An 11,214-nucleotide genomic window follows, 5' to 3' on the forward strand; every position below is an offset into this window, starting at 1 on the left:
GCCTTCTTTCCTCTCATACTTTCCTCTCATAGCATTTCCTTTTCCCCAACTCATTGACATCTAATCTCCTAGGTGTCTCTTTCCCTTTCTCTTGAAAACTTTAATTCTGGAGCCTGACTTCCTGAGTTCAGATTCTGGCCCCCTTACCTCAGCTAAAAGAACTGGCAAATGATTTCCAAACTACAATTGTTTCTTCGTACGCCAAACTGGGGTGATGATAATACTTGCCTCATGGGATTATGATGTTAATTAAATGAGATAATAATGTGAAACATTTAGCAGCCTGCCTAGCACATAGTAGACAATAAACATCAGCTATCATTTTTTTTTATCATTACCATTTGTTCTTCCTGTGACTCCCTTAAGAGACTGAAATCAACTGAGACCCAGCATATAAAAACATTTCGAAGGAATTACAAAATGATACAAATATAAACTATTATTACTGTCTTGTCTTTGCAAAACAAATTGGTGCATTAAACGCTTTAAAAGCTGTGTTTAGCTTTGTACCCTGGCAAACCCATTCATAGGTTACTTCCTCTGTGGGAGATGCAGGGAGAGAGACCTTTCATTTAGGAGCAGAAAGGTAACTTCAGATGAGATAGTAAAGTTCATGGGAAGGAAAGAAGGGGAAGCGGATTCTCTATTTTCTCGCATGAGGTACTTTCCAAGGCTGCACTACTGTGCAGAGCGGGGACTACCGCCCTACAGTAAAGCAGAAGGAAAACACATCAATGAAAGAAGAGAATTTTTACAACTAAATGCCATGTGTTCTCAAATGCATGGATATCTTTGTACATTTATTTATTCAGTCTGTCTTCCCTGTGTGGTAGCAGATTGGCCAAGACGTTCTATGGTTCCTAGAACATATTATCCACACAGCACAGGGCGGCAGGTGCAAAGCTATTTTTTTTGTTTGTTTGTTAAACTAAGAACTGGTTTTGGAGGACTAGACAACGTTTCCTCTCCTTTCCACATTCAGGGTCCTGCTTGGAGGGGGCGGTAGGCAGGGAGGTGATCATGATCTGGCCAGAGGCAGTGACCTGGCACTGACAGTGATGGACGTTCTCTATTTCTGAGGGTTTTTCAGGTGCAGGGGCACCTCTGCTCCACAAAAGCAGGTTAACAAAAAGTACACAGGTTCAATCCTATCAGAGTTGATGTCTGAGTAAGCTATCTCCCCAAGTATATTTGCCATCGGTACCTGTAACATTTCCTTAAATAACAGTGCAAATATGAGAGGAACCGAGGGGAAGAGATACTGGCAATGAGCAATGGACGAGAAGTACCGGAGAGGCTTGGGAAAGGAGAGGAGGCACAGAGCATCGAGGTGGGGTGGGGGGAGGAATCACATCCAGGTATCGCATGTTTAACAAGGGTCTGGTGTGTGCTACTCAACAGTGCTAGGCTCAGGGTGGTGCTGAGCACGGGCTACCCTGGGAAGGAAACTGACTTACACGGAGCACTTGCTGTATTGTTAGACGTGGTTTTAGGGCTAACATTATCTCACTTAACCTTTGCACATGAGATAAGCCTTATTTTATCTCAATTGTATAGGAGATTAAGTAACATGATTAAAACCCCGTGGCTAGACTGAAACTTCTTATTGTTAGCTGCCATTGAGTCAGCCCTGATTCATGGTGCTCCCGTGCACAGTGGGATCGAACCGCTGGGATCCAGAGGGCTTTCATTGGCTGGTTTTTCAGAAGTTCGTTGCTAGGGCTTTCTTCCTAGGCTGTCTGAGTCTGGAAGCTCCACTGAAGCCTGTTCAACATCGAAGCAACATGCAAGCTTCCAGGCAGATGGATGGTGGCTGCACTTGAGGCGCACCGGCCAGGAATCGAACCCAGCTCTCCCACCTGGAAGGTGAGAATTCTACCACTTGAACCACCACCATCCTCTAAATTTAAAGTTGTTGTTAGTTGCTTTGAGTTGATTCTGACTCATGGTGACCCCACGTGTGCAGAGTATAACTGCTCCATAGGATTTTTAAAGCTGTGACCTTTCGGAAGCAGAGAACCAGGCCTTACTTCCAAGGCACTCCTGGATGGTTTGAACTGCCAAACCTTCAGTTAGTAGTTCAGCGCTTGACCATTCATGACATCCAGGGACTATGATTTAAAACTTGGACCTCTAAAATTCCAAAACCTACACTATTTCCACTGTACCGCCCTGCTTCCTGAATAAGTTTTCTGAATGGTTGAGGTTTAACCCTTTAAAGGATATTCATAGACTTAAAGAATAGCCACAAATTTATTTTAACCATTTTTGATGGAAAATTTTCTTTCCTGGTATAAAATAAATTTTTAAAAATAAGACATTTCAAACAATAGAGAAGGGTATAACGCTAAAAGTTCTTCCTTGCTTGTTATCAATTCCACTCTCCAGAGGTAACTACTGTTGACAATCTGGTGTGCATCCTTCCACAGCTTTTCCTTTTTTTTTTTTTTTAAATAAATCATTATCATGTACATTGACCTGCAAATTCGTTTTTTCTTCAAATTAATACTTTATCATTATATTCTATATCAGTATACATAGATCTTTTCTTTGTTGTTGTTTAGTAACTGTATTAGTTTTTTTAGGGCTCCTGTAACAAAGTACCAAAAACTAGGTGGCTTCTAAGAACAGAAATTTATTGCCTCACATTACTGGAGTCTAGGAGTCTGAATTCAAGGTGTCAGCAGGGTCATGCTCTCTGCAAAGGCTCTAGAGGAAGATTCTTCCTTGATTCTTCTAGCATCTGGTGGTCCCAGGTGGTCAGTTCTTGGCTTGCAGCTATAGCGTAGCTCCATCATCATTGCGTAACTGTCTTTCCTCTGTCTGTCTCTCCGAGTCTCTTCTCTTTTATAAGGACATCACTCAGGAGGAATTAGGACCCACCCTCCTCCAGTATGACCTCATATTAATTTAACATTTTCAAAGACCCTATTTCTAAACAAGGTCACAGTCATAGGTATTGTTGTTGGGTGCCATGGAGTTGATTCTGACTCATTCTGACTCCATGTGATGGAGTAGAACTACCCCATAGGGTTTTGTAGGTTGTAATCTTTATGGGAGCAGATCACCAGGTCTTTTCTTCCACCACGCTGCTGGTGGGTTCCCACTGCCAACCTTTTGATTAGCAACCGAGTGCTTAACCATTGCACCACCAGGGCTCCTTCATTCATAGGTACCAGGGGTTAAAATGTCAGCATATCTTTTGGGGGGATACAATTCAACCCATAACAGTGGCCACATGGAAATCCACTTATGGATTTCATTCATTTACCCATTTTCCTAATGATGGATATTTAGGCCGTTTCTGATTTTTCACTATGACAAGCAATGCTCAAGTGAATATCTTATATTATTATCTCTTCACATGCATACCTTTATTCCATCAGGGCATATTTCCCAAAGTCAGACTGCTAGGTCAAAAGGAATAAGCCTTTTACATTTTAACAGAGACTAGAGGAAACGAATTTATGTTTCCATCAACAACGTACGACAGTTCCATGTTTCACCACAACCTTTCCAACAGGGGAAAATGTCAATCTTTTAAAAATTTTTGATAATATACTAGGTGAAAAAAAAGAAAAATCTACTCAGGTGGTTTTAACTTAACATCCCTTTGGTTACTGGGGGGAGAAGGCAACAAGACCTGGTTGTGATACAGATGCTCGGGGTTTTCCAAAGTGGGTAGTCACCCAGGTTAGTGACTCATCCCTGTCCCCATGCACTAATCTCAGAGCATGTGGAAATTTGGGCCTCACCAGAATGACAAATTTCTATATGCCATGGACCTTTGGGTCTCTCATTCATCCATTTTTTGAGTACTCACCATCAGCCAAGAACTGTGCTAGATGATAGAGGTACAGTAGTGATCAAGAGCGACAAAGTTCTTATACTCTTGGAACCTATGCTCTCTGTGGGAGAGTCAGACAATAAACGAGTAAACACAGTAAGTTTTGTAGGACTGCTCAGAACTGTTAAAACTTTGAATATTAAATCCTACTATTATATAGTGGAAACCCTGGTGGTATAGTGGTTAAGAGCTATGTCTGCTAACCAAAAGGTCAACAGTTCAAGTCCACCAGGTGCTCCTTGGAAACCCTACGGGGCAGTTCTACTGCCTCTATGAGTCGGAATTGACTCGACGGCAATGGTTTTTTTTTTTTTTTTTTAATTGTATGACAAGAGACTAGACAGGACCAAATCTCCAAATGCTCTTAATATCTCTTCCTGGTTGACTCAAATGCTAATTCAAGTCCAAAATCCCAATCACCATCCTTCGATACAAACCTGGATCTCTTCCCATGTTTCCCATCTCATTGAATGGGCAGGACTGACAACTGGGAGCTATCCTTAACATCTCTCTCTCTCCCTTACTCTCCAAGTACAATTCATCAGCAAATTGGATTTATTTATCTATTTCTGGAATGTTTCTATCCATCTCTCTCCATCTTCACTACCACCCTAGTACGAGCTACCATCCTTTCCAGCCCAACACCGCAACTGCTTAACTGGCACCCGCGTACAGGCTCGCTCCCCTCCATGAGGATTCCACACTGCTGCCAGGGTGAGCTTTCCAAAGTATAAATCTGATCATGTCGGTCTTCCACTCCTCCCCCTTAAAGACCTCCAGCAGCTTTCCATTACTCTTAGGAGAAACACAAAACCTCCTACTATGAACCACAAAGCCATGCATATCTGGTCCTTTCCTCACAATGTCACAATGGCCTTCTTCCCAACCCTCACACTCACTGAACTCCTTTCTAGTGGTCGTGCACACACTATGCCTTTGGTTTGGAATAATCATTTCTCAGGTCTCAACCCAAGCATCAGTTCTTCAGGAAGGGCTTCTATGTTCTTGCTGTACCTAGTATCTCTCTTCCATGACCCTATCACACTTGTATTTCTACATTTTCTTGTGTGCTTATTTAGCTAATGTCCATCTCCCCTCTGGACCATAAGCCCATGAGGGCCAAGGCTATGTCTGTTTTTGTTTGCCAGCACACTGCCTTGCACATAGCGTGCAATAAATATTTTCTGAATTAAAGAACAACTCACGCAACACAGGATAAACTGCTTGGGACAAATTGAAGTGTTCTAAAAATTTAGAAAATAAACATTAAAGTTAACCAATATAGTATGGCTAGACGAAAAGCAAGGCAGAAGGGTATGTATTGGGGGAAAGGGCCACAATAAGAGCATGGCCCTTATCAGCAGGCGCAAGGCTGCCCAACTTAAAGAGCCTTGAATTCTAAACAAAGAGCATTAGCCCATCTTAGAAGATATTGGGAGCTAGTGGAGGTTCATGGTTGGAGGATTAGAGAGAAGGTAGAAAGATTTACCTAGGTAGGTTAACCCATTAGCTGGGTAGAGGATGTTGAAAGTAGACAGAGAAGTAGCAGGTCTAGAGGAAAGGAGATGGTTAGGATGTTTAATGTGGGTTACTGCAAAGTTTGTCACCTTGAATTAAAAAAAAAGAAGGGGCAGATCCTGGCACTAAGCAATAGACCTTCATGATCAATTGGGACTCGGGGGTGAAGAAGGTGTTAGAGCTGCTTTCCTCTGACCCCACCTTACCACAAGATTCGCAGATTGGGAGATCTAGAAATAAAGACTGGAGAAAGACAAGACATGCTCTGTCTTCCCAGTTCTTAAAACAGATACTTTTGTTCTCCCTCAAGGACTTCCAATAATGAAATAAATTATTCTGCCAAAAGAAAGCCAGGAGTACTGTACATTAATTATCCGACATCACATTCCACTGCATTGTTGTTGGACAAGATGTTTCTTAATTAACGCTTATACACCCAGAAGGCAACCATTCTGCTTTTATTTCTGCATTCCGGATTCAACTAAACAAGACAAACCCGCTCCATGGTTTGAACTAGGGAACAGAGCAGTGGAATAAGAGTAAGAACAATAGGGTTCTGGGCCCAGCTCTCAAATTAACTGCATTGTGCCACCCTAAGTTGTATGACTTCCCTGGACCCAGGTTTCCTTATCTGTAAAGTTGGCCAGGAAGGGAGAGCGGAGGGCCAGGAGTGATTTTTGCATGTGTTCAGCTGGGCACTGGGATTCTGGGGAAGTATCTCAGGGACCATTATGGGGGCAAGGAAGAAGCTAAGTGAGCAGTCTCCAACCTATCACGCATGCCCCCTTCATCTCGAGATGCTCTACTTTATTTCCCACTATATCAGCAGTTGTTATAAAATTTTATGAAGTCTTCAGTATGACCACATCCATCCCCACCCCTACCACCAAGTGAAAGTTGTAGGCCTTGAGGCTCTCTAAGAATCTTGTTCCTTAGAGGTCTGCTGTCTGGTTTCCCAAAAAAGGATAACACAGTGAACCTGAAAGTTAGCACCACCCTATGATCTTAATTTTTTTTTTTTTTTACAAATGCACACATGACACACCCCCTTACGGAATTTGGGGGGAAAACTAGACTCTCGCTCCAAGAAGAAACTTGAGGTCAGATGAAGGCAACCAGTGCTGTTAGCCAATAATGCAAAAGGACTGCAGATACCTATACAGTAAAACCTGCAAAAGCTGGAACCTGTGTAAGGCGGAAACCTGTCAGAGGAGGAAGAAAAACTGAAATATTTTCCCCTAAAATGAGTGGTAGAAAAGTGGTAAGACTGCACCCTGTCAAAGACAGAAAACCTGTGAGACCTGGGAAAACGAGGCAGTCCGGTCAAGTTCTGGTTCTCACATGTTTCACTGTGTAGAGATCTGGCAGGGGTGGTCAAAGGGGACTTTGGCCTTATCTCAATGTTTTGTTTTGTACCACTGGTGTAATAAACATTTATTTCTTTTACAATAAAAACACTTCAGAGATTTACAAAAGGACTCTGACAACTGATCTTTATGCAGCTGAGCGTACAGACCGTGGTAACGTCACAGGACAACCTGACCTCAGAGGCTTCATCACCAAGCCACACCGACCAGCGAGTGCCTAAACATGACACAATGGTCCTACAGGCGCCCACTTCCCAATTCTGGGAACTTAGATGCTAATCAGAGGATTCTATTGCCTCTTCTTTAGAAACAGAAAAGAACAAGGTCACGGATCAAAATAAACACATTCTAGTACAGGGTTTTCCACACTGCATGTCACAGTTCTCAGTGGGTCTTGAGAAGATCAATTTAGTGAGTTTTTCTATTTAATACTGTTGATTTGGGGATTAAATACTAAAGAATAAAACACCAACAAAACAAATTTGTTGCAGTTGAGTCGATTCCAACTCATGGTGACCCCACGTGTTACAGAGTAGAGCTGCTCCGTAGGGTTTTCTTAGCTGCAATCTTTATAGAAGCAGATCACCAGGCTTGTTTTCTGCGGAGCTGCTAGGTGGGTTTGAACCACTAATCTTTAAGAGATGAGCGCAAACTGCACCACCGGGGACTTAATTTGGGGATTATGTTCTATGAATTTAAATATTACTGAAATGATGTCAATTTGGATGTCAATTTTGTTATTACTTTTTCAGACAAAGTGACGGGATTTTTTGTGAGCCTTTCGTTTCTATTTTATAAATATTATATACTTGTGTCCTGGGCCACAATGTAAACTATTTCTAACTGTGAGCTATGAAAAAAAGTTTGAAAGTCACTGCTTTAGTAGATACTAGGGGCAAGAGAGGAAGCTTAATCTTCAGTTTGACCCGACACACATTTTGAAAGTTTAGTTTAAAAATAAAGAAAGAGGTGGGTGGTGTGGAGGGAGCCAGTAGTTCCCGAGTGATGACCATGCTGCAGACACCGCACTAGATATTTCTCAATTTTAATTCACCCAACAACCAAAACCACTTGTAGGTGCTGAATGGGGAGGAGCTTGTTAGGAATTTCACCTGTTTTCTAGTTGAAGGGAGTTTATGTAATTTGTCCAGTCACAGCTAGTAAGAGGTTGACTCAGGATTCCAACCTGACAGTCATCTGTTATCTTGAATTTTCTTGGCCAGAAGGGAAGCCATAGGGAAAGCTTAAATTGTTCCTTTAAAGTTAGCTTAAAAAAAAAAAAAAAAATCTAAACCAAAAAACCAGTTTCTGTCAAGCTGATCCGGACTCATGGCGACCCCATGGGTGTCAGAGTACAATTGTGTTCCACAGGGTTTTTCAATGGCTGATCTGTTGGAAAGCAGATCACCAAGCCTTTCTCCTGAGGAACCTCCGTGTGAATTGGCACACCAACCTTTGTCAGCAGTCAAACGTGTTAACCACTTGCATCACCCCAAAACCAAAAACCAAACCCGTTGCCATCGAGTTGATTCTCACTTATAGCAGCCCTATAGGCCAGAGTAGAACTGCCCCATAGGGTTTCCAAGGAGCAGCTGGTGGATTCAAATTGCTGACCTTTTGTTTAGTAGCCCTGTACCATCAGGGCTCATTGAGGGACTCCTAAAAAAAAAAAAAAATTACCTGGGTCTAAATCATGACTGCCATTATCACAATGGCCAGTGTTACTAAGCCCTTGTTCCGGGCACTGTGTTAAGTTCTTTACTATTATTCTCATTTATTGGAGGCTTTGAGCATTTAAGGAGCTTGCCCAGAGGCACACAGACATCATAGATGCAAAATCCAAACTCACATGAAACAGCTTTAGCTACATTACGTATACATATTCAGGAAAAATATCTACTACAATAGCTCTCGCCCCCTCAAAGTGTTGGAGTCAAAAGAATTGACATCTCAATTTCTCATCTATGAAATGGGAGAATGAGATGAGATGCTCACTTAGGACTTCTCACTGTCAGCACTCTCTGGTTCAAAAATGTGTCCTGCAGGGGAGCTTCCGTTTAAAGAATGCCAGGCAAACACTGCAGACTGTATTATTGTACTACTTTAGCTCCTCGCGGAAACCTTGGTGGCATAGTGGTTAAGTGCTACGGCTGCTAACCAAAAGGCCGGCAGTTTGAATCCACCAGGTACTCCTTGGAAACTCTACGGGGCAGTTCTACCCTGTCCTATAGGGTCGCTATGAGTCAGAATTGACTTGAAGGTAGTAGGTTTTTTTTTTTTTTTTTTGGTCACCTCCTGGCAGCCAATGCTGCGTGGCTGATTCCACTTACTCCATAAAAACTGGACAGTTAAAAACATGCTAGCGATTTAAGGACTGGGGTTCATACTCTAATGGGATTGTTGTCTCTGAAGCTTCTTTTTCTTATTCTATTGAGCAGAATGGCTGCCGGCTGCGAAGTCCTAACTCTAGGGATGTTATGCCCAGGGGCAGAGGCGGGAGCAGACATCTATTTTCCTAAAAAGGCAGCTCAAGCAGCTTCAGAAATCCCCAGTGCTGTGAAGTTTGAGCTGAACTTGCCAGGCATAGGAAAGAAGGCTGTGCAATACCGAGGGCTGTTTTATGAATTTGCATTCACAGACCAAGCTGGTGACTGCCCAAGTGGAATTTCCACCCATTTCCTTGTACATCACGGGTGTCCAACATCTAGTCTTGTCAGCTTCAGACAATTTACGGGAAGGGTTTCTACCTGTAGAAAGCATCTTAAGCCAGAGGGCCTCGGGGATAACGGTTTTCTAGTTTACCTGCCCTTTTGTAATCCTCCCTCTCTTTTATCTTCAGCATTAAACTTTTCTTAAGTTGTTGTTGAATCCTGTCTGAATGATATTTGATCACACCTGAGTGAGTCCCTCGTCCCATCAAGCTCGTAAACATGGAATTCTGCCTGCGCCGTCATATTCTATCTTTTCCCTCATAAAAATACATGACAAATTGGTCTATGACCAAACTGGGCTGACCTTCCACTGACAGCTTAGAGGTGACACTGCCAGCTAGTCCCAGACGAGAAAAAATTTTAAAAAAAAGATAAAACGAAATAAAATCTTTACACAGGGCTGAGCTTCCAAGTAAAGTTAGAAGTTCTTATTTTTAGGGTCACTCCTTCACCCTAATTTGAAAAGCCTGAAGAGTCTTCCCATTCTGTCCCTCAGCTATCCGTTCTTACCCGGTTTCACTCACACAGACACACTCCTAACATGTTTCCAAGAGATACCTGGAGACACAAAAACGTGCTCTCCAAAGGAGACAGGGGACTTGGGAGGAGGCTAAGAGGATGAAGGAGACGATGAGTGGCTGAACGTCTGAGGGGGAGACACTAAGCAAGAAGCAAAGCTGGGGTTAAGTGGGTGGATACGCAGAAGATAGAAAAGTGACGCTGAGGGGAGCTGGCAAAGAGTCACACGTTACTGTTTCCGAAAAAATGATTCTGAATCATACTGAGCGTTTCTTTATATGCTAAGGACATTTTATGATCTCCCAGGAGTAAAATAAATGCATTTCCGGGCCAACTTTTATCTCAAAGCAAGTAAAAGGTGAAAGGAAAAAGTAACTCGAAATTTCAAGAGTGGTGTTCCTGCCTCTAGCGATTCGGGTTTTAGGGACCAAGAGGTGCCTAGTGAATGCAGGAGAGGAAAAGTCCAGGGGCTCTGGGTTTCCTTCTTAGTTGCACCTGTTTCGAAAGGGCCTGGACTAATAAAAGAGGAAAACAACAGGTTCCCACAGGTAGAAACTCGATCCAGTCCCCCGCACCTCTTGGCACCCGTGCCAAGCGCCACTGGAGCGCGGCCCAGGTCTCCACTGCCCTCCCTGTGACCAGTTCTGCAAGGCCAGGCAACAATGGCTTCCTGTCTCGTTGGGCCCCAGGTGGGTCCCCTTTTCTCACGGCTCACCTGCTGGGAGCCAGGTGACGAGGAGCAGCCAAGGTGCCGGCAGCTCAGGACCCATGCCAGCCCCTCTCAGGCCCCTTTCAGCGCAAGGGCTTCATCAGCTGCCACCCGGGACGCACCACTTCTGGAAGGAATCCCTCCGGTTTCCCTTCACTGCGCGCAGCGCGGCCCGAGGCTGGGCTCCGGTCCCCGGGCCGGTGACGCTCGACTCCGGTCCCCGGGCAGGTGACGCCCCGCTCATCTCCACCTGGGCCGCTCCCACGGCCCCGCCTCCCGCACGGAGCATCCGCAGCTTCCTGCTCCGCCCCCGGCTCGGGCGGCACTGAGGCCACCTTCCCTACGCGCCACCACCCCCTCTGCAGGCTGCCAGGTAATCCTCCTCCTCATTCAAACGCCGTCTCCTGGGACTCACCCCCCCGCCCCACGACAGTTCCACCTGGGGAGAAGTGACCATTTTCTCACAGAATTTCTCAGAAAATGTCACCCGTTCCACATTTCTCCCCCTTTGCTCGCCAGAATTACGTGTATATGACTTTCTAG

The 11,214-nt window shown here is 44.0% G+C and overlaps 1 protein-coding gene across 1 annotated transcript in view; it reads right to left on the bottom strand.

Annotated features, from left to right (window-relative positions):
* ILDR1 (immunoglobulin like domain containing receptor 1) overlaps positions 1-10,960 on the bottom strand; it is a 34,096-nt gene extending 23,136 nt beyond the window's left edge. The window contains exon 1 of the mRNA XM_064267659.1: positions 10,794-10,960. Coding sequence (XP_064123729.1) covers positions 10,794-10,960 — 167 coding nt within the window. The remainder of the gene's footprint in view (positions 1-10,793) is intronic.
* Positions 10,961-11,214: the final 254 nt, after the last annotated feature.

Source organism: Loxodonta africana, chromosome 1 (assembly GCF_030014295.1).
Source record: "Loxodonta africana isolate mLoxAfr1 chromosome 1, mLoxAfr1.hap2, whole genome shotgun sequence".
Classification (NCBI taxonomy): Eukaryota; Metazoa; Chordata; class Mammalia; order Proboscidea; family Elephantidae; genus Loxodonta; species Loxodonta africana.